Source organism: Aulonocara sp. 'chitande type north' Nkhata Bay, linkage group LG4 (genome assembly GCF_057382095.1).
Source record: "Aulonocara sp. 'chitande type north' Nkhata Bay isolate Kocher_YH1m ecotype deep benthic linkage group LG4, A_spYH_male_GT1.1, whole genome shotgun sequence".
NCBI classification, from domain to species: Eukaryota; Metazoa; Chordata; class Actinopteri; order Cichliformes; family Cichlidae; genus Aulonocara; species Aulonocara sp. 'chitande type north' Nkhata Bay.
The window spans coordinates 13,886,766-13,909,935 of record NC_141347.1 but is presented as its reverse complement, the minus strand read 5'-3'; the positions used below and the strand labels follow the sequence as shown (position 1 = coordinate 13,909,935).

General features: G+C 41.4%; 1 protein-coding gene across 3 annotated transcripts; it reads right to left on the bottom strand.

The window, feature by feature from the left end:
- Nucleotides 1-1,165: 1,165 nt before the first annotated feature.
- Nucleotides 1,166-21,696, bottom strand: LOC147332174 (zinc finger CCCH domain-containing protein 7B-like). 3 transcript variants are annotated; one of them, XM_086288617.1, is made up of 22 exons: nucleotides 21,480-21,621; nucleotides 21,158-21,225; nucleotides 21,001-21,037; nucleotides 18,209-18,406; nucleotides 16,648-16,806; nucleotides 14,342-14,422; nucleotides 14,171-14,213; nucleotides 13,896-14,068; nucleotides 11,953-12,556; nucleotides 11,364-11,425; nucleotides 11,179-11,272; nucleotides 10,841-11,002; nucleotides 9,606-9,820; nucleotides 8,833-8,933; nucleotides 8,509-8,690; nucleotides 7,972-8,057; nucleotides 7,475-7,635; nucleotides 6,450-6,555; nucleotides 4,978-5,086; nucleotides 4,689-4,825; nucleotides 4,398-4,567; nucleotides 1,168-3,658 (listed from the first exon to the last, which is right to left on the bottom strand). In XM_086288617.1, exons 2-22 carry the CDS (start codon nucleotides 21,214-21,216, stop codon nucleotides 3,478-3,480), a joined length of 3,120 nt encoding a protein of 1,039 aa, XP_086144743.1. In that variant the 5' UTR covers nucleotides 21,217-21,225; nucleotides 21,480-21,621; the 3' UTR covers nucleotides 1,168-3,477. The 3 variants fall into 3 exon arrangements, with proteins under 3 accessions (XP_086144742.1, XP_086144743.1, XP_086144744.1); XM_086288616.1 differs by lacking the exon at nucleotides 21,001-21,037 and having other exon boundaries at nucleotides 1,166-3,658; nucleotides 21,480-21,696; XM_086288618.1 differs by lacking the exons at nucleotides 1,168-3,658; nucleotides 4,398-4,567; nucleotides 4,689-4,825; ... (1 more) ...; nucleotides 6,450-6,555; nucleotides 21,001-21,037 and adding an exon at nucleotides 6,565-7,191 and having other exon boundaries at nucleotides 21,480-21,696.
- Nucleotides 21,697-23,170: the final 1,474 nt, after the last annotated feature.

The window sequence follows — 23,170 nt, the reverse complement described above, 5'->3', positions numbered from 1 at the left end:
TGAGAAAAGTCAAGCGTGCAGCTGCCAAGATGCCACTTGCCACCAGTTTGGCCATATTTCAGAGCTGCAACATCACTGGAGTGCCCAAAAGCACAAGGTGTGCAATACTCAGAGACATGGCCAAGGTAAGAAAGGCTGAAAGACGACCACCACTGAACAAGACACACAAGCTGAAACGTCAAGACTGGGCCAAGAAATATCTCAAGACTGGTTTTTCTAAGGTTTTATGGACTGATGAAATGAGAGTGAGTCTTGATGGGCCAGATGGATGGGCCCGTGGCTGGATTGGTAAAGGGCCGAGAGCTCCAGTCCGACTCAGACGCCAGCAAGGTGGAGGTGGAGTACTGGTTTGGGCTGGTATCATCAAAGATGAGCTTGTGGGGCCTTTTCGGGTTGAGGATGGAGTCAAGCTCAACTCCCAGTCCTACTGCCAGTTTCTGGAAGACACCTTCTTCAAGCAGTGGTACAGGAAGAAGTCTGCATCCTTCAAGAAAAACATGATTTTCATGCAGGACAATGCTCCATCACACGCGTCCAAGTACTCCACAGCGTGGCTGGCAAGAAAGGGTATAAAAGAAGAAAAACTAATGACATGGCCTCCTTGTTCACCTGATCTGAACCCCATTGAGAACCTGTGGTCCATCATCAAATGTGAGATTTACAAGGAGGGGAAACAGTACACCTCTCTGAACAGTGTCTGGGAGGCTGTGGTTGCTGCTGCACGCAATGTTGATGGTGAACAGATCAAAACACTGACAGAATCCATGGATGGCAGGCTTTTGAGTGTCCTTGCAAAGAAAGGTGGCTATATTGGTCGCCGATTTGTTTTTGTTTTGTTTTTGAATGTCAGAAATGCATATTTGTGAATGTGGAGATGTTATATTGGTTTCACTGGTAAAAATAAATAATTGAAATGGGTATATATTTGTTTTTTGTTAAGTTGCCTAATAATTATGCACAGTAATAGTCACCTGCACACACAGATATCCCCCTAAAATAGCTAAAACTAAAAACAAACTAAAAACTACTTCCAAAAACATTCAGCTTTGATATTAATGAGTTTTTTGGGTTCATTGAGAACATGGTTGTTGTTCAATAATAAAATTATTCCTCAAAAATACAACTTGCCTAATAATTCTGCACTCCCTGTATATTAAGGCTGTCAATCAGTTTCATGGCGGCTGAGGACTTTTACTTTTTACTTCACAACAAATGAAGCGTATAGATAAAGAGATGAATTTCCATTTATAGGTAACTAAATACGAGACCGAAATAAAGGGCAGTTCAACTGAAAGAGGTTTTCATTTGGCTGAAAAATCAAAATAAAGCTATCACATACACAGCAGAAACATCAGTAGTAGCCCCAAATCAATAATCTGTTGCACTGTTAAAAAGAACAAATACACTGACCAGCTAAGTAAAAATGTCTGAAAGACCACAGAAGATGTTAAAGTAGCTAAAGTTCATGAGGGCAGAATTATTTCGATGGTTAACAAAAACAACTTCACAACATCTAACCAAGTCAGCACACTTATGAGGAGGCAGACATATTGTTCAAATTTACAATCAAAAGAGGCTTTCAGGAATGAAAAACACAGAAAGTTTATCATGAGGTGAAAACTACTTGTTACAGATTAGACTTTGGCAGAAAACATCTAAAAGAGCCTTCACAGTTCTGGAAAATTCTATGAACAGATGAAAACAAGATGAACTTGTACAAGAATGATACAGAATACCACATTACCTTCAAACATGATCGGGATGTTATGGCATGTGCATATACCTTTGCACCTTTGCAGCTATAACAGCTTCAGCTCTTCTGGGAAGACTTTCCACAGGTTTAGTAGTGTTTATGGGAAATTTTGACCATTTTTCCAGAAGTACATCCATGAGGTCTGCCTCTCAGTCTCTGCTATAATTCATCCCAAAGGTGTTTGATTGTGTTGAGGTCAGAGGAGTCAACTTCTTCCACACCAAACTCGCTCTATAATCTCCCCTCTACCAAACTTTAGACTTGGCACAATGCAACCAGACAAGTACCGTTCTCCTGACATCCACCAAATCCAGAATCATTCATCAGATTGCCATATGGATAAGCATGAATCGTCTATGCTCTAGAGTCCAGTGTGTGCTTTATACTACTGAATCTGACGGTTTGTTGTGTTTGGTGATGTAAAGCTTGGACGCAGCTGCCTGGTCATGAAAACCCATTGTATCAAGGTCTGGCTGCACTGTTCTTGACATAATCTAAAGGTCAAATGAAGTTTGGAGGACTATAGCGGTTGATTCTTCAGAAAATTGGCAACGTCTGTGCTCTATAAGCCTCAGCATCCACGGAACACACTCTGTGATTTTACATGTCCTACCACTTCATAGTAGAGTTGCTGTCATTTCCAGTCGTTTCCACTTTGTTATAACACCACTAACAGCTGACTGTGGAATATTTAGCAGCAAGGACATTTCACGACTGGACTTGTTGCACAGATAGCATCCTATGACAGGACCACCCTGGAACTCACTGAGCCCCTGAGGATGACCCATTCTTTCATAAATGCAGTCTGCATGAATAGGTGGCGAAATTTATAAACCTGTGGCCATACAATTGATTTAAACACCTGAATTCAATGATTTGGATGGGTGACTGAATGCTTTTGGCAGTATATTTTATACAGATAGCACTATAACTGGTTTACTAGCGTTCACTGATACTATGACTGCTTATAGAAGCTGCAGGATGAATGGTGACGTGTACAGAGTTACACTCTCTGCCCAGATTCAGACAAATGCTACAAAAGTGATCAGAGAGCTCTCCACAGTGCAAATGCACAATGATCCAAAGCACACTACAAAAACAACCCAAGAATCTCAAGGCAAAGGAATGATATTCTTTCGTGGTTGAGATAGTCATTGGGGTCAAGTACTCCCTTACCACTCAATTAGTTCAAATGTATTAAACAGAACACAAAATTGGACCTCTGCTGTCTTTGCACGAGTACAAATCAGAAGTACAAGCCAGCTTGCCATATAGGGGACATTTTATTGCACAATGAAAGTTTTGAAAACCTCCTTTCTTAATGAACTGCACAATGAAGGCACACTTCAGTAACATTCCCTGATTGAGCAAAACACAAACAGAAGGTAAAACAACAAAGGCACGAGGAAGGCTGCAGGTATGGCATATGAAACCTTTATAAATCTTCACTGATGATCATTTTTTCTTTCTTTCTTAGTGTGGCACCACATAGCCTTACGCTCACAGCACAGTGCAGTTAATGTTTTGGCTGGAGAGACACGAGCTGTGAATGTAGCGCCGTGAAGTCACAAGAAAATTAAAATATGCGCTTTTTTAAATTCAGGTTTGTTAAATATATATGTGCCTTCGAGTGAACTGCTGCTGTTGGTTTTAATTTGAAAACTCTTGACAAACTGAAATGCTGTTTGGCAGTTACAAAATTGGCTCACAAAGTCAAATTCTTGTTAGTCCTGAAGCAGGAAGTTGTATTTTCCAAAGTCGACCTCATCAGGCATGACGAGCATATCTTCCCTAGCTTTGGCCAGCTTTTGTCGTAAGAACTCTCGTCTCTCTATCCACTCCTGGAGCTCCTCCGGGCTATGGGCGTAGTCACAGCATGCACCATCAGGACAGCTGCCATCCAACCTGTCAGTTATTAAATAAAACACTATGCTGTGAGCTTTACTTTAACTAAACACTACCATACGATTTAGTCCACTCACTCAGCAGACTTTATAACTTAATCTTTGCTGGATGATAAAGTGTGAGAGTCCTTCTGTATGTTAGGACCTGGATACTTCCTGCACACAAGTGACCTACAGCTCTGTACTGTCCCCAAACGCCTCATATCCTGTGCTGCACAGTTTGTTACAACAGCTCAGGTTTTGCAAACTGGTCATGTGATTTACACCTCACACAGTGGATCTATTATTCTCACTTATGTTCACTCTTAAACTGTACTGAGGTAGTTTTGCATGATTTGCAGTTCACAGTGGACTTAGTGCAGCCCGTCAGTTTCTTCTGTCTGAAACAAGCAGTTTTAGCTCCTTTCATCCTCAACTTAAGCCAGCTTTTTCTCTGATTGGCTGTCCATCATAAACAGTGGGTGGGGCCTCTGTGGTCACAGTCACATATGTGTCCCTGAGATGACCATACTCGGGATTTCCCCTCTCTATGACCTCATCAGAGCAAAGAGTAGGAAAGAAAATGGACTAAAACAGACACTGAAGCCTGAAGTGGCTCAAGTTGATTACTTGTACATATGCTGACTTAATTTCTGCATTTATTAAATTAAAAAAAAAAAAAAAAAAAAAAAAAAAAAAGCATAATAGCTCACTTTTATTCATTGTCTGCATGTACAAACTGATCCAGGAAAATTTCTTACTTGGAGCACAGTTCAAAGCGTGTACCCGGGAAGCGGTAGCTCCACGTCAGAGCTTCATCTTCTCCCTCGCAGCTGAACACTCTGTCCTTGTGCTTCTCGGTGGAAATGTGCTGCTGCCACTGCCGCTCGCTGTTACTGTGTTTGCCACACAGGCGGCAGTGAAAGCCACTCTAAAATAAAGACGGGAAGAAATACTCTCATCTTTTCTTACTAACTGAAAGAACAATATGGGAGTTTTAAGATTTTCAGACTTTTGCTTTGTTGAAACAAAGAGAGAAAAGTGAAACCCACCATTGGCTCAGCATAATCAGTGGGCATAGTGATGTATTTTTCCTCAGGGCTGGGCTGGTTGACCGTGGATCCATCTGCTTGACGATTATAACCGCTTAATTCCAGCCACATGTCATACATCTGCTGCATGTCTTTCACTACAGGCACACAAACATCAGATCACTGAGAGGACATTCAGTGAGTGGACCTCTTCTCGTACAAACTGCACTTCCCTCCTCATGCAGATAAGAAGTGCTTCCTTTATTTTTCCAATCAAACCAAATAGCGTTGGCTGCTTTTAGTAACTTACAGTCATTATTTTTCATATACATCCACATGTCCTTCTCCTCTGGGCTGTGAGCAAAGGTGCAGACCCCAGAGTAGCTACATTTCCTCTTCTCCAAAATCTGTGCACACATCTGTCAGGAGAAAGCATCACGCTGTTAAACACCGATCGCAGACGACGCCCTTCCCCATCATTTGAAATATCAACACTAGAGCCTGCCCGGACAATAATAGCTATTCGCTGATATATCGGTATCAGAATTTATAATGACTGACAAGCAGTGTTGGGAAGATTACTTTTAAAATGTATTCCATTACAGAATACAGAATACATGCCCCAAAATGTATTCTGTAACGTATTCCGTTACGTTACTCAATGACAGTAACGTATTCTGAATACTTTGGATTACTTAATATATTATCATGCTTTTTACAACAACGTGAATGTACTATTGCTGTGTGATTTATTACTATTACTGAAGGTCCGCGACTCCGAACTGTAGTAAAGGGACCTCTGACTAATACGGCGGGGTCCCTGTCGGCTCATAGCCGTAAAAATAGCTTTACTTTGTTGTGTGGGTCAACTTTTCTTGCGAGAGACAGAGAGAGACGTTGAAAGACTGCTCCAACGGAACTTATTGTTTTCGGAGGAAAACACGAACACGGTGTACAGTCGAGTCTTAATAGCTTACTTACAACTGGGCTCGTCAGGCACTCTTCTTGGCTGCAGTGGTTATTATTATATTTACATGCTTCCAGCTCCCGTTTTTCCTCGATGACAACTCCAACCTTTCCACTCCCCTTGTTCTCCCTCCTCGCGCTCACAGACCCATAACGTGTATGGCAGTGCATTCTCCCTGCAGCACGGACTACACTGCCCATGATGCTACATTCTTTAGAGCTATGCTTGTAGCATTCTGCCTGTTAGCTTAGCACAACAACAACAACAACGACGAAAAGGCGCTCTCTCACCCAGGAAACACACAGTCGCAGAGAGAGAGAGCGTCACCCTGTAACCATGGCAACCGTAGCGCTGCCGCCTGGAACAACAGAACGTAGCTGTCAAACAAAACCCAAACAGTCCTGACCCGCGACAATATGAAACAGGAAAGTACCGCAGTGTAATCCATTTATTTCAACAAAGTAACTGTATTCTGAATACCACCTTTTTAAACGGTAACTGTAACGGAATACAGTTACTCATATTTTGTATTCTAAGTACGTAACGGCGGTACATGTATTCCGTTACTCCCCAACACTGCTGACAAGTGAAATTTTAAGAAATTAAGCAGTGATGGGGGAACACATTACTGTTCAACCAACAACGCACAGTGCCATTTGTGAGACAAAGTATCCAACTTCTCTACTGGAACGCTACAAATGCCACCAAATAATGTAACAAAGATGAGGGAAGTCCTCATTTGTATCAGTGCAGGGATGATGTCTATGATGCAAGTCCTTGGTTTAAATGCCTTCTGCTTTAAAGTGCAGACTTACATAATACTGTGCAGGGAGATCCTTGGCGTGTGGCAGTGGTCGCACCTGAACCCATTTACTTCTCTCTTGGGACTTGACCAGCAGCACTCGCCTGTCTTTAGTCCACCTGAAGGTGACGACAAAAACGTTGTAAATATGCTCCGTGCTTTGGCGGATTTATCTGGTGAGGAAGAGAAAAGCTGTAAAGGGTCCATTTAGGTGCCTTTGTAAGAGCAGTGCATCTGCAGTTAAACAGCACTTTCTGTTTGATTGCAGTGACAGACATTGAGGGATTATCATTCGATTGGTTGGTGAAACAATTCTTCAAGACAAAATGCCCAGCGGGGTGTTTTGACTGCTCGGCATTTTAAAATTCATGTAACTCTGTTAGATTAAAAGTCCAACATCTCTTATTTATGACTTTTTTAATAGTTTTTTTTTCTTCATATGGTGAATTTTGCCGCGTGTGGGACAAAAAGAAAAGAAAACATGGACTGTGTGATAAACTTTCACTGTTGTACTTTAAAATAATGTATTTATTAAAATGTGTGCTGCTTATTAGCAAACTATATATTCTACCTTTATGATCTAAAATGAAATATTAAAAATCACTGCAAAATGAATAAAAATCCTAAAACTTAACCTTAAATGCTTTAAAAAAAATTAAATATTTCTTATATGAGAAAAATGAGCTGAATGACTTCCTTGTTATTGATGCTGTTGTTGCAAGACGTGGTCAAAGCGACCCCCCCTGGTGGTTCTACTGTTAAAATTGAAATACAAGAGAAGTCGCTGCAGTGCAAAAAGTGTTTCTCTTTCAGTGATTCATTCATTCATTCATTCATTGCCAGACACACCCTGGAGGGAAAAATCACATAAGGTCAGGAGGTCTGAATACAGTTTAATTGGCTGTGTTGAGGTGCACTGGACAATGATTAAGTTTTAATCACTGAAGTGATCGCCTAATATGACATAATATTATAAAATATTAAAAATAAAACTCTAGACTCGTACAGGAACTGAGCACCTGTATTCACTTTACTCACGCATGTCTAGCTTTAGCACCGCAGTGCTTGAGGCCTTTGTCTGGCTCACTGATCAGGCCGTCCAACCAGCACTGACAGCAGGCAAACTTCATCCGCATGTTAAGACTCTTCCCAGCACCTCCCCCCCCTCCTGGTTTGCTCCCACCTCCTTCAAAAGGCACCTGTTTAAATTTAAATGACAAAAAAGGGACGTTCGTCCACAGATGAAATGTTAAATAAAGTCACAGGCTGCTGGATGGAAGTCTGCATTTAGTATCAGCAGTAACGCAAACGCACACACATTGTCGGGCCACTACAAGCATACTGATGATAAGTATGACCGTCCTCATATCAAAATCTACTGAATGGTTGACAAGATGAAACATTCACCTTACAGAGCATCATCTCTCCAACACATATTTACAGTAATAACAGTAACATTAAAGAAGAGCCAGACTGGAACGGGTTAGTAAGAAAAATACTATTTCTATAAAAGTGATCATCACAATGCTTCTTACTCTGTTTCCTTTCTGTTTGCTTGAGTTTTGCTCCTGCTTGTCATGATACTTTGCGGATATTCTCACAATCTCATCAGGGCTGACACCTGAAAATAAAAATGCATAAAGAAGGAGAACGATTACAGGACAACAGTGCACTTTGATGGACTTTTTGAATGAATATTGTGGCAGTGAATGTTTTCCACAGTGGAAATACTGGCAGATCGCGATGGATTTTCTGTCATCGATGAATGAAATTAACTGTTTATTATTTCTATTTATAGTATAGATCATTTTCATTGAGTACAATTCTTCAGTGCAACTTAATTTTCACACTGCTACTACATCACTGCTGTAAATGGCATACTAAGGAGGAGTGATGCTATATAAATGATGAATTAAACACTTACTACTAAAACATAATAGTGTGACATTATTATAAAGCACAGGTTTGGTTCAGATCATTTCAGCACACAAGCTCTCAATCTGTTGTTCTAAGTTTGATCTCAGTAATTAACAGTACTATGACAACAGTAAAGCAAAGTATTTGTCAGGCACCTGTTTCTCTCTGCACCTTCCAGGTTTTGAGCTCGATAACAGAGTGGGCGTAGTGGCAGTTGTCCTCTCTGACACAGCCGTACCGGATGGCTTGGTTGCACAGATCCATGTGACACAGGATGCTCAACGGGCGAACCTTCTTGTAAATCACATTGTGGGTCCTCACCACGAAAGCCAAGCACCTGATGGGCACAGAGGGAAAAAGAAAGCGTGATGGAGACAGATGAGAAGGCACACGGAGCAAAGAGTTGGTGCAGGATTAGAAGTGAGAGTGGGTGAGAGAACAAGGACTTGTAATGACCCGTATGTTGTAAGCACACTCACTTATTAGCATCAAAGTTGTGGCGAACATCCAAGTTAGAGCAGATGGTCTGATCGTCTTGGAAGCGCTTACTGATTATTCTCGGTTTACTGTCATAGCACGCCTGGAGAGACACGGCAGGAAGACGAAGATTTTGAAAGGAAAGGAAGAGAGACCGGTGACGGAAACAAAGGGAGAAAGATGGAGAAGATCATCTTAGAAATGAAATGAACATTTGTCGTGATGGAAGCGTGCTACATCCAGACACAAATATTACAAACATAGTGTGCATTGGCTAACATACAGTCAGCAGTTTACATCCACTTATCGTTGGATTTAACTGCATTGTCTTTGAACTCCCCTTTTTTCAAATTCACACAGGTTTAACATTATACAAATTATAAGTGGTTATATAAATTATTACCACTGATATCTGTGTTTAAATGTCCCTTAGTAAGATGCACCTCAGCCAACACTTTTGATAGCAATCAACAAACTTCTGGCATAATTCTGGTTGAATATTTGAACACTCTTGGAAGAATGGGTACCATAGTTCATTTAAATTGGTTAGTAGCCACACATTTTCAACTCTCATAGTTCAAAAGAACAAATGGAAAGTGGTACTTTTGAAGTTTCCAGATTAAACATTTAAACACAAAACAAATGGAGAAACTCCAGCGTGCATCATGTAAATCTTTAACATTAATCCGATCAGGTTAAAGAGCTTTTATACCCCTGCTCCATTATCAAAGAGAAAAACAGAGATTTCAAATAAACACAGCTCACGTGCACTAACCTGACAGAGGAACATGAACGTGCCTTTGTTTTCCTGTAGGAGGCATATGATGCTGCTCACGGGGTCCAGTTTAAAAGCTTTTGTGCCAAACAGTCGGGTTCTGTCCAGCCTCCCTTTCTTCTCCTCTGTCCAAACATCGATCTCCATCTGGTTGTAGGCAAACGTGCATTTCTCTCCATACTTACACACACCCAGCTCTCCAGACTTCAGCAACTCTGGAAATATAAGAAAACACACATTTCATTCACATAAGCGCACTAAGTATGCGAGTTTTACTGCCTTCCTTCTTTCACTGCACAGAAATTTGAAGTGTAGTAACAGGCACACACACAGTATTCGTGTGCAATCCACAGCTGGCTCATTCTCAACTCTCTGCAGCAAATTAACAGAAAATCTGAACAATTTTCCCCAAATTTATCACATTTTTCAATGTTTTCAAAACATGCTCACCTGGTTAGGGAATATGGAAACAAGAAACACTGAGTCCTTAAAATATCTCTGGAAGAACCAACTGTGCTCTGGGGTGACTTTGAAAACTAAAACGACTGTAAGCTCTAATCTATTCCCGTATATTTGGAAAGACATGGTGATGAGTCAGCTGCTCTTGAACTTCAGGAACTGGTCTGACTGAAGGAATTTAGATGACTTGGATGTAGTTACTGAAAATGTTCTGCCTGAATATTACCACCCTTGTTTGTTTCTGGCACAGGAAAAATAATCTTATTGATGTTTCAGGCTTTACTCACAATGAAGTTTATAAATTTTTGATGTTTTTAGACATTTTTCAAATCAACTGTATGTTATGTGGCTTGTGTGGGGTTTTTCTGTGTGTATTTGTATGTGTGTTACTAGTTTATACAAGTCTTGGCCAGAACAGGACAGGTCAGAAATTTTGAAAGTCAACAGTCATATTTTCCTGGTTAAATAAAGATAAATAAATACATAAAATGTGTATTAAAATATTCTTCTCTCTTCCAATAGACTGGTCAGACAATTAAGGGAATTGGTATAATAAAATTTTATTAATTGTATTTTTTAATCATAAAAGAAATTAAACTTGATGAATGAAAAAGTGGGAAACTAGTCCCTTATTGTTGATTATCTGGCAACAACTTATAAATGTATGATTGTCACCATTTTCAGACTTTACCATTAAAGACATATTTATCTGCAATAATAAGTAAATAACTATGAAAAATAGAAGAGACTCGTGACCTTGATCTTGAGCTCCTTACCTTTGCAAAGTAGAAATCGCCCACCAAAGGCCTTCAGTATGGGCAGCGGTCGCACTCTGGTCCAGTCTAAAGGGGGGTCGGCTTTTAGTCTGCATAGCAGAATGTCTCTCTTACAGTTGTGGACCAGGTCTGGCTTGTGAACGTAAGTATATATCCCTACACCTGTGAAGGAATTAGTGCACAAATACACAATACATATTGATCAAACATTAAAGAGGAAAACAAGTTCTTTTAAAGTTCCACTGAGAACAGCAGGGCATCAAACTTCCCACACTGTAAAACCATCACCAGCTGATAAGCAGCAGGACCATTTTGATGTCACTCAAATCCTACCATACCTTCTCGAGGGTAGCAAGCAGAGCAGGCCTGCAGGAACTCATGGGTGGAGGACAGAGGGTTATACACTGCACCCGGCCTTTGGTTTTCCTTCGCCTTTGTTTCCAAGGTAAGAATAAGACATCAGTTAATGCTAAGGAAGATACAAGGAAAGCAAACGTAACACAAGCCTGATCATCAGTCTTACTTTGTAATGATTTTTTGGAGATCGCATTACTGGAGCCGCAATACTATGAGAGCCTGAGATACCTGAGGAGCAAGGAGAGAACATAAATTATGAACTGCATGAGGTAAAAGGGCTGAAGCACCAATCTCAGACGCTAAAGGGGAGCTGGCCACTTCATTAGGTACAACTGTTCAGCTGCTCACTAATGTCAATATTTATCATATAATCACACGGCAGAAACCTGATGCATTTAGGCTCACAGACATGGCTGAAGTTCAAACTCAGCTTTAGGATTTAAATGTGGCAGGTTTGAATGTTTCAGAATCAGCCGATCTGCTGGGATTTTTCTATGCAACCATCTGTAAGGTTTACAGAGAGTGGTATGAGAAAGAGATAACATCCGGCGAGCAACAGTTCTTTGGGAGAAAATGCTTCGTTAATCCCTGGGGAGAATGGTCAGACTGCTTCAGTTATTACTAAATAATAACTGTTCTTCAGCCTTTCTGAATATCTTTAAATGGGCATGTGAATCATACAAATCGGTGTATATCGGTGGATGTTTGAGCAAAAAAGCATCCCTTATAATAAGCCAGATATAAATCATAGTCACCTGCTGAGTTGAAATCGGAGAGCGAGTCCAGGCCAGACCCCCCGACTAAGACTGCTGACGAAACTACTCTAACACCCTCTATCGAGGAAAATGAGTCCAAGGAATCAAGGGAGTCAAGCCGGTCCATGGATCTATTCCTAATTTTAGAGACATGATCGCCCTGGCTGCTTGGATTAGAGAGTGTCTCTAAGGGATCTAGTTCATCTAGCAGCTCATCAAGAGACTTTTCTCCTACATCCAGCTCTGTTTTGGCCTCGATAACTTCTTCAGCAGCAGCAGCCCTCGGCATCTTATCCAAGGCGTCATCGAGAGAATCGAGGGAATCGAGGGAATCAAGACCGTCCAGACCGTCCAGCTTCGTAGGGGTCAGTAGTAAGTTTGAAGCATCTGCAACACCACCTTTTTCAGAGGTCGAGAGGTCGTCTAGGATATCCAGTGTAGCAGCTGAGGTGCCGAGCCCAGAACCAGAAAAGGAGTCCAAGGAGTTGAGTTGGTTAACGGCTGAGCTGAAAAAGGCCGGGGGTAGTTGGGGTGTCGGTGCGGGCAGGACAGATGGGCCTCTTTGTGTGCAAGTGGATGTCCCGCTGGGCACTGAGAATACGTCCTGTCAAGAAAGGAGGCAGGATGTAAAAAAAAAAACATAAGCAAAACATGACAATGCCTCAACTGGATAATTAAACATGAAAGTTGGAATGGATGCTGGCCGACACAGCTGGTAAATAACCCATATACAATACTGCATTAATCAATATTTTGGCCTAAGTAATGGATCAATAAAACCACTATGCACAAAGGGGAATCACCTGACTCTATAAAGTCCTTGATGCCTATTAGCTTGTTAGTTTTACTTCATCATTTCTGTCCCCAAGTTATGTTAGCAACTACTACTGTTTTGACAGCTTGTTTCTAATCTTCCAAGCAGGGGTGTGTTTAAAAGGAGGCATAAAGTGGCCCTGCTTGCCCCTGAAATATAATTTCTTCCCCATCTAGATACTGGAGGTTAGAGAAGGGGGTTGCTTTGATTGACAGGTATCCTGGCACAGAGATTGTAGCAGATTGGTGTCTTCTAATGCATTTTGGAGCATTTTAAATTGAATTATTTGTTGAAAAATATATCCTACTGCGTGATACAAACTATCCAAGATGTTTAGCTGAGTGAAATTATACTATTTTAGTAACCTGTTACTTAGAGCCAGTTAGGAGATGTGTGACTGGGAGTTGCACCCATGCAGTTTATTGATGAGGCTTGCAAGCATTAGCAGATATCTTACAGCCCAACAGATATATTCACAAAAACATATATTATATATTGGACAAAATGAGCTTTTTGCTGGTATATCAGCATCAGCACCTACAAACCCCCCAACAAGATTCTGAGAAACGCCTTTCGAACATGTTATAATTGCCAATGTTGTCCACCAGAGGGCACTCTGCAACTTTCCAAATGTATTGGCAATAAGTGTGGAATGGCACATACTCAACAACCTGCCAATCCAAGCAGAGCATAAACTAATAATCCATGTTTTGTTGTGACAATAAAACAAGATTATTTTTAAACAGTACTGACATAAATAACTACAAATAACAAAAGTTAGGGAGATCTGTTGATATTTTGTGTGTCTGTAAGAAAACCACTGACACTGAATCTTCCAAAACAAAAAAATATGCCTGTGTTCAGTAGACTCTTCTTTAATTTCTAAGTATTGTTGCATTTCACTCAGACCTCATCAAGGACTCACCATACTTTGCCTTGAAAGAGGTAAAAGGTAAACAGAATTCCCTGTGTTGGGTGAGCTGCTCAAAACAAGAAGTAAACCGTGTCTGATTTTCACTCAAATGAAACATTTGAGCACTTATATTATTCAAACATCATCTTCCATCATCAGCAACAAAAGTTAGTCCGCTGTTCTGAAAGGAAAAAAAACACAGCACTTGGAGTTTACCTCAGCTGTTTCCGGCTCAGTAGAAACACAGTCCAGCAGACTGTCTATGTCATCTCCCATCAGCTCGGAGTCCTCGATAGTGCCCGACCTTTCAGGTACTGCAGAGTTAGTAGGTGTGCTGCAGCTGGTAGGTGTGGAAGGAAATGAGGACTGAGGCACGCTGGGGAAGTTGACTAAAAAGGAACAGAAGTGCATTTACTTGGACCATTCTTGTGTTTGTGTACAAAATGATCAAGAACAGAGAGTAACAGAGCCACAAATGTCAAAATTCCCACCTGGTGCAACGCCATTACCATTTTCTACATTACCGCCTGACATCTGGAGAGAAGAACATAAATCGCTGTCAGATTTTTGATAAAATGACTGTGTCCTGTCTGACTATGACTAAGCTGAAGGCTGATAAAGTCCTACAACCCACAATGAACCAGATTTAAACATTTACACACCTTTGCGCTGACGTAAGGTTTTCGAATCTTCAGTCCTAGATGGTTTGCCAGTTCCTGTGCGAGCTCATTCACCTGTTGGTCCTGCCAACAGGTAAACGAATGGATTTACTGATATGCTCCAAGCTACAATTAACATATATGCGATGAACAACACCGAGACTGAGACACAGATAAGTTTATCTCATCTTGTTAAAAAGTATTCATCGTTTCAGTTATGGAAAAAAATGCATTCCTTCGATTGGATGCCTTCATTTTTTTTTAAATAAAAATTAAATGAATAGAAATGCAGACAACTGATTAAATTTTACTAAACATGAATGAAAAAAGGAATGTGATGAAATCTCTCTCCTGACCTCCTCCATACACATTAACAGGGATTTAAAGATGCAGCAATTTTCTTCCACTTACATCCTGGACACCAGTATGTCACAGGGCTAAGACTTGGGGACATCTCTCAGGTCCTGTGTCTTTGCTAGTTGTTAATTAGCAAAATTTGGGAATCACCTTGTTGTTATTTTATTTTCACTAAGAATTGGGGATGTGTTTTTGTGACAGGCTGTAGTTACAAAGTGTCTGAAGATACTATTTAAAATTCATTATTTGCTAAGGTCAAAGGAGCTTGCAAAGAAAAGCGTCTGGACTTCTTTAAGTTACTTGAAGACGTTTCACCTCTCATCCGAGAAGCTTCTTTAGTTCTAAGGTCAAATGGTGGAGAGTCCCAGATATAAACCTAGTGGGAGTATCCCCCCACAGAGGGACAAAAGGACCCCCTGATGATCCTCTAATCGCCTGAGCCAAGGTGTGAAACTGGGTGTGGGTCCCAATCAGCCAGAGTTTCGGGTGAGTTCATTGTGAAACCTGGCCCCACCTTATCATGCGAATTCCTGAGATCAGGAGATCCCAGGCGTCTGGGAAGGGATCTCAAAACTGGATTAAAAATGGCAGAGAGTTGGTGTGACTTGGATGACTGAGAACCTTCACAGACATTATTTGCTAAGTTTCTTGTTATATAAAGACACAGCCCTGGTTCATCCTTTGATGAACCTTAAGTGCCTTTCTTATGCTTGACTGATTCATAGATCAGTGTTCAGTGGCGTAACAGTAATAAGGAGTGGCTCAAGATGTTTACACTGTACTGTATCTTGCTTCTACAAATCAGTGCTGCTGCTGATTTAACCAACAGATTTATATACAGTTCTTACTGAAAACTTTTTATAAGACTAGGGCTGGGCCATATTATACCGTTCACGGTAATACCGGTATAATGTTAGGCAACGATAGGAAAATGAAATATCGCGATAGAATATGAATAGAACGCGCATGCGCAGTGCTTTTGTTTTCATACGCACATGGCCGATTGTTGAGTGAAACAGATGAACCAGAATTGGTTTGTACAAATGGTGCAACTTCAGTGATGTGGAACTGGTTTGGTGTTTGTCCGTCAGATACACGACAAAGCACATTTTTTTGCAGAACATGCAAGCGGCCATCGTTATTGTCGGACTAAGATGCTCTTAAATCTGGGAGTAATCTGGGTCCTAAACTCCGTAATCCTCAGTTCAAACGAACACTGCAGCATCACTGAGAGTTAAAAACTGTCTAAATTCTTTCATCTTTAATAAAACGATCAGCATTGCTGCTTTACCAGGTGTAACTATGAAGTTTAACTTCCAGGCATCCATGAAAACAAAATTTATTACATTTAACAGAGTTAGAAGTTAGCAGGAAGCTAGCGGAAGTTAGCTCGCTAGTTTCGCTAGTTACCTAAGCATGATATAGCATGTTCTGACTGAGAGATTTCTGAAAAAAGTCAAACGTACAGCTCTGCTATCACTTCAAACATAAATGAAGACAGGAAACTAAACAGCAGTGACGTTTGTAGGGTTACTGAAGTTGGGCTAGCTGGTATATAATGATGTGCTACGTGATCGCTAGCGACACAGCTATGTTAGCATAACATAAACAGTGAAGCTGGAGGACGAACACTAACACTTTTCCACTTATAAAAGTTAACGTTAAGGTTCCTCATGGTTAGAGACAAATGCAATCGCATGGCAGGATGCTGTAAAAGGACCAATCTTCAGTCAGGAGAACAACTGAGATAATCCATCCACAATACGAGGTTAGTCATTAATATACTGCAACAACATGGGAATAGAGCAGCTGCCAGAGAATTCAACATTAATGAATCAATGGTACAGAAGTGGAGGAAGCAAAAAGAATGAGTTTAATAAAGTTTGATTTATCTGACTGCTTCCAATATAAGACTATCAGCATAAACTCTCCCATTTCTGTCCATCCTTCACCTGAGGGTTAATGAGCAGATAGCTGGCGCTGCAATCGTAGGCCTCCTTATACTTTCCAAGCCCCTTCAAACAAAGGGCCTTCTTGTACAGCGCTCTGCGGCTGTCTTTGCACACCTCCAGAGCACTGTTGCAGTCCAGCACACCTTGTTCATACTCCCCCTGTGGAAAACATGAGAGAAACACACAAAAGAAATCAAAGTAATATACCATCAATTCTTTACTTCCTTTTCCCATCTAGCTTTAAGTAAGACTCTACAAGGTGAAGAAATCACAGTCTCTTGGTTTAAACTGTGTGTAGCTGCTATGGAGCACTTCACTGGTATGCAGGTCAAAGGCTCTGCGGCCTTGAATGCAGACAAACACATCTGAATGATTTAGTGATGTTTACATATTAGAGGCAGTAAATCAGAACAGATCTGTTTTTATAAGTGGTTTCATAAATCAAGTGTGAGGGGTGGGAGGTTCAGGATAGCCTCAGTTATATAGAATGGTAAATCCAAGTTATGCGCTACAGGAAGAATAGCCACTACAATGGATTTCTACCTTTTCTTCTTAATACCGCTGTAGGCTTTGTTAAAGATTAAATTAGATGTTCCATGCTCCAGTGTTGCTCAAGCATTTGATTTTTGCATTTTTTTCTTCCAAAAACAGGGATAATTTCCACAAAAGTAGACATCAACTAAATCATCTATTATTAGCCTTTGTAATCACACATGCATAGATTTGGCAATATCTGTGCTGACTGCTGGTAAACACTGCTGGGCTTGGCTGGATATTCGTGGACACGTGCATGTCACAGACCTCTGGGCCGCTACAGTAGCATATTCAAGCAGGACAGCCTGAAACCGCCTGGGCATGAATTTTATTGTGTGTTTGGACCATTTGGAGACCTCTGTTGTCCCCTTAATGATGAATTTTGATACCTCAAAAAATATCAACAAAATGCGGTTTGATGATCCCAACCTGGTTAACACATTCACCTAATGTGTGAAAGACTTCCAGTTAAAGACCAGAAGGAGGCATAAACCCAACAAAAAAAGCTGTGTCGAGAAGGACGTCCAGCATGAAATCTAATCCATCTTCTGTGGTGACACCTTGTGAATAGGGGAGCTACTCAAGACAATCCAGCCACCAGCAGAGAACGTGAGTCTGGAGCACAGTGGAGGAAGAGCCATGGAGTTCATGTTTAAGAATGTTTACAATTGGTTTTTGTTAAAGTAGAAAATATAGATGTTATCAACTAACCACTCAATAGATATTAAAAGCTCAGGTTCAATCAACAATCATTTCAGGTTGATCCACTTTTATGTGGCTCATGCACATTTAGGTGTGGAGGAGAATTCCTCACAAGCGTTTGTTTCAAAATGTCTCAGCTATGGAAAAGAAAAAGAAAAAAAACCCTCACTCCCTTACATAGTGAGGTAGATAAGCCTTATATGTATTACACATGCTGCTATACTAGAACTTCATCGTGAGATCTCACAGCATGAGACGTTAACCTGCCCCACTTCATTCCTATACCCAGAACGCTGCACAGACACAAGATCAAACGTTATCTCACCAAACTGTGGTAGGCAGCCGCCCGGTTGACATACAGGCTCTCGAGCAAAGCTTCGGGGATCTTGATCTCCTCTGTTTCAGCGTAGCATGACACATTCAAGCCTTCGCTGAATTCTTTGACAGCCTGCTCGCACTGGCCATCCCTGAAGAAGGCGTTGCCCTCATCGAGCAGGTTGCACACTAACTGGGTCAGGAAGTCCTGTGAGGAGCAAAAGAAAAGAAAGGAATAACAAGCTTTTTTTTTAACCTATGCGGACCTGCGCTAACGTCTTGTAAGTTACATTATGTTTTTAAGGTCCACCTTAATATTGACATGCACGTATTTACATTAAGGGGGTTAGTATAGTATTTTAATACTATTCTAAGCAGGAGTTTAAACTGCATTAGAAAATGTTGAATGTGTTTACAATTCATTTGGTTTATGTTAAATCATATATAACTTATTATCACTCTTTCTCATATGTAGAGACATTTCTCCAAAATACATTTCACTTTTCATAGAGTTATGGAGTCACTGTGCAAAAATGGCCCATCGGGAATCAATCTGGGTGCTGCTAATCAAATGTAGCTGATTAACTGGTTTTCAGCAAGTGTGAGCAAATCTATAAAAGCAGAAGTTTTGTCAGGTTGCTGGTCTGGATCATTGGACTTCAAAATGCTTTTCCAAACATTTTGAAGTCCATCACTTTGCAGTGAGAAAGATCATTCACAAGCAGGAAAGCTTTAAGATAAATAGTAATCTTCTCAGGAGTGGAAGTCCCGACAACTTCAACCCAAGGTCAGATTGTGCAATGCTCAGAGAAAATACAAAAGCCCCAAGAGTTGCAGCGCAGACTCTACAGGCCTCGGTTCGCACCTTAAATGTTAAAGTTCATGACAGTACAATTAGAAAAAGGTTGAACAACTATGGTTCAGAAGGATCAGAATCACCAGACTGAAGCAAAGTTGTAAAGAAAAGTGGGCCAAAATTCCTCCATAACTGATAAAGTCATACAGAAACCCAGAGCTCCAAGTCATCGCTGCTAAAGGTGGTTCTACAATCATGCTGTGCACTTAGGACTGCACATAACTAGGGCTGCTCAATTAATCGAATTTTAATCACGATTACGATCTGGGCTTTCAACGATCATTAAAAATGACTGAGCCGATTATTAGCCCCTCCCTCATTTATCCGCGACACCTTAAAGGCCGGTCTGTGAAAATATTGTCGGGCATAAACCGGTCCGTGGCTCAAAAAAGGTTGGAGACCGCTGATTAAGAGGACCCGAGGGAAGCTCGGAAAGCTAAGCAGAAGTTATTTGGAGAGTGACTGCCGTTGGTTGAAAAGAGTTTAAAAAAAAAAAACTTCAGTGGTGTTGCACACTATTTTATATTATTTTTTTAAAGTCATTGTTAACCCTTTAAAGCCGGTCAGAGCAGCACGCTCCGTTTTGCGTAACTATTGTTAAATCCCTGTAGAACCTGAACCGTGTAAGCTAGCGCAATAATTTGTTTTGCATATGAAACCGGAGGAGTTGTACTTACATCTGATGCCATCAGCTTGTCCTCGGTCACGGTTTCGTTCCACATATAGCTTTGCAAAAATTGCATAAAAAGCGCTTGCAGGAACAAAAACATAATATTCCAGAAACACGCTTTGCCGTTCCTATCAGCTGTTCGTAACACTTCCCACAGTGAAATGATGCACATGCTGTTTTCTTTGCAAATTTGCATCATAGGATTGTTTTTTGTTTTTCCTGCAGTATATAAAAATTGCTGTATCTCCAAAATAAAACTATGAAGACACTCAAAATAAATTTCTTGTGGTGGGAAACTATTTTTTGCAACTTTATTGTATTTAAAGTTTTGAGGGATAAACCTCTTAAATTTCTCCAAGTAGAAATATATGTAAACAAAACAAAAGCGATTTTCAATTTTTTTTGTAGTTTATTGTACTTTTTTGCAATTTATGTAATTACTATGGACTTAATGCAGACATATTATTAAAATATGGGCTATAACAGTTGTATTGATGTATAGCAACTTGAAATGCTCCCACAAATGGCACTACAGCATGTAAAAAATATATATATATATATAAGCTCTGGTGGACTTGGTTCTATAGTAGGTCTTAAAGGGTTAAATAAATATCATCAAATAATCGTGATCTCAATTTCAGTGAAAATAATCGTGATTATCATTTTTGCCATAATCGAGCAGCCCTACACATAACCAAGATTAACTACCAATGGTTCATCGCATACTGCTGCATGTTTTATAGAAAATTACTCTGTTTTCTGAGTGCAGAATTATTATATGAAGAGGACTGGGTTCAACTGAAACCCACAACTATAAACATGATGTTACACAGCAGATGGATCAACACAACCTACAAGACAGCTGCAGAACTCCACAACTTTGCCTTTAGATTTCTGACACTTGCATGAGATGTAACAGAGACAAAGGTGCACTGTTTAATGGTATTCAAGCTGGAACCCCTGAGTCTACAGGTTTCCCTGTGGGGTTTATGCATTGTTCTGGAGGTGTAGAGTGGGGATGTGGTTTGTTTCTTCAACAGTCAACGGTCAATAAACGTTAATAGCGAGCAAACATGGACTGAACTGAGTAATGGGGGAAGATTATAAAGAGTCAAAAGAAAGCTATCCGGCGCTTGATTTTACATAGAGCCAGGAATAGAAAGAAGGAAGGTAGCAAAAAGGACAGAGTGCTTCACACCAAAGCATGCACAGGGCCAGCTGCCCTTTTTATGCACAGGGCATAAAAAGCAAAAGCACATAACAGCATTAGCACTACCTGATAGCCGTCGGGGTCAGGATAGGCCAGGGAAGACCTAGAGCAGAGGAACTTGTTAAAATCGTAATGACACAGCTAGGCTGTGAGGCGTGAGTAACCCAGGGACAGTTTCACTTTCTGTCTGGGTGCGCTCAGATAAAAATTAAAATGATCTTACTGTATAAAAGCCAGAGCTTTGTTTATCTCCTCCTTGCGTTTCTCTCGGCCAGGGTCCATGCTTGTCCACTGGAGTGGGAGACACACAGACAAACGGAGAGGGATTAGGAGGAAATACCAACTTCAGTGACAGTGGCTGTGACAGTGGGTGTATCAGAGCTACTCTTCGATACACCCGCTTCCTTTGAAAGTAGTCGAAAAGAACTGCAAGCCTCTATAAACACTCCCACATTCAGCCTCATTCACCGTTTATCACTGGCGCAAACATCCAGCACGCGAGGCCGTTTGTGAGACCAGCCTGGGCCAGCATCGGACACACCTACCAGTAGAAGAAGAGGAAGCCAGGAAGTTCATTGAGCCGAAGCAAAGTTTAAACGTGTGCCATGCTGTTTCCGGACGAAGACGGAGAGACTTTGACAGGAGCAAACCCCGAGGAGGTTTCGTTTGTAACCGCCCGACACTTCCCTCTCCTCGGATAAGTTTCGATTCTCTGCAGCCTGAGTACATCCAGACAGCTGCAGACCTCCTCCCCGTTACAGGCTGCAGTCACGTGACACGACAAGCGCCCATACGTCACAAGCGCGCGACCAACCAGCGCTCAGGTCGTCATCGTGACCCTCGGAGACCTGGCGGCGTTTGTTTAGTGCGGCCTGCGAGGAAGACAGCAGTGCCGTGCTGTTTACATTACAAAAATATTAACTCGATTAATTGGTAGATAAATACAGTGCTGTGCAAAAATTTTGAGCCACCCTTGATTTCGTTTGATTTTGCACAAGCAGTCGGACCTTCTCATTTTTTAAGTGCTCTTGAGCACCAGGTATCCGGGCTTTCTGTGGGTCTTTCAAAGGTCTTCTTTGGCTGCTTTTTCTTTCGTTTCAGTTTTGTATGTGACCATGTTTACAGGAGCGTTGTTGTTGATTGTTAACCGACTGAACTCTGATCTTTGAATCATTCAAATATTAAAAAGGCACTTAACTCAAGAGCAGACAAGTTAGAAGAGAACCAATTTTATATTTTTACATTTTAAACAACAACAAAAAACACAATTTGTTCACATTTCTTTAGTTGAATCTACAAAAAAAAACAAACAGTTTGACAGATAACCACTGTTCATCTACAATCACGATGAACACCGGTGTACCACAAGGCTGTGTGATGAGCCCTTTCCTCTACTCCCTCTTCACCCACGACTGCAGACCTGCTGATGGTTCCAACACCATCATTAAGTTTGCAGATGACACCATGGTGATTGGCCTCATCAGTGACAACGATGAGGCCGCCTACAGGGAGTAGGTGGATCGTCTGGCTGAGTGGTGCGACAGAAACAACCTGCTGCTTAACACCGAGAAGACCAAGGAGCTCATCGTGGACTACAGGAGGAATGCTGACCCACATCCACCCATCCACATTAAGGGGACGGCTGTGGAGCGTGTGAGCAGCTTCAAGTTCCTGGGAGTCCACATCTCCGAGGATCTCACCTGGACGACCAACTGCTCCAAGCTGGTCAAGAAGGCTCACCAGCGCCTCTTCTTCTTGAGGACTCTGAGGAAGAACCACCTGTCCTCAGACATCCTGGTGAACTTCTATCGTTGCACCATCGAGAGCATCCTGACCAACTGTATAACAGTCTGGTACGGGAACTGCTCTGCCTCGGACCGGAAGGCGTTGCAGAGGGTCGTGAAAACTGCCCAGCGCTTCGCCGGAGCACCACTTCCTGCCATAAAACACATCTACAGGAAGCGGTGTCTGAAAAGGGCTGGGAAAATCATCAAAGACCCCAGTCACCCATCACATGGACTCTTCACCCTCCTGCCCTCTGGGAGGCGCCACAGGAGCCTCTGGACTAAGACCACCAGGTACCGGAACAGCTTCTTCCCCACAGCTGTCAGACTCCTGAACTCTGCCTCCTGACATCTGACCCACATTAACACATGGACTGAACATACACACACACACAATGGACAACTGTACCCTCAAACACACAATAATAACATGGACTGAACCACCACTCACA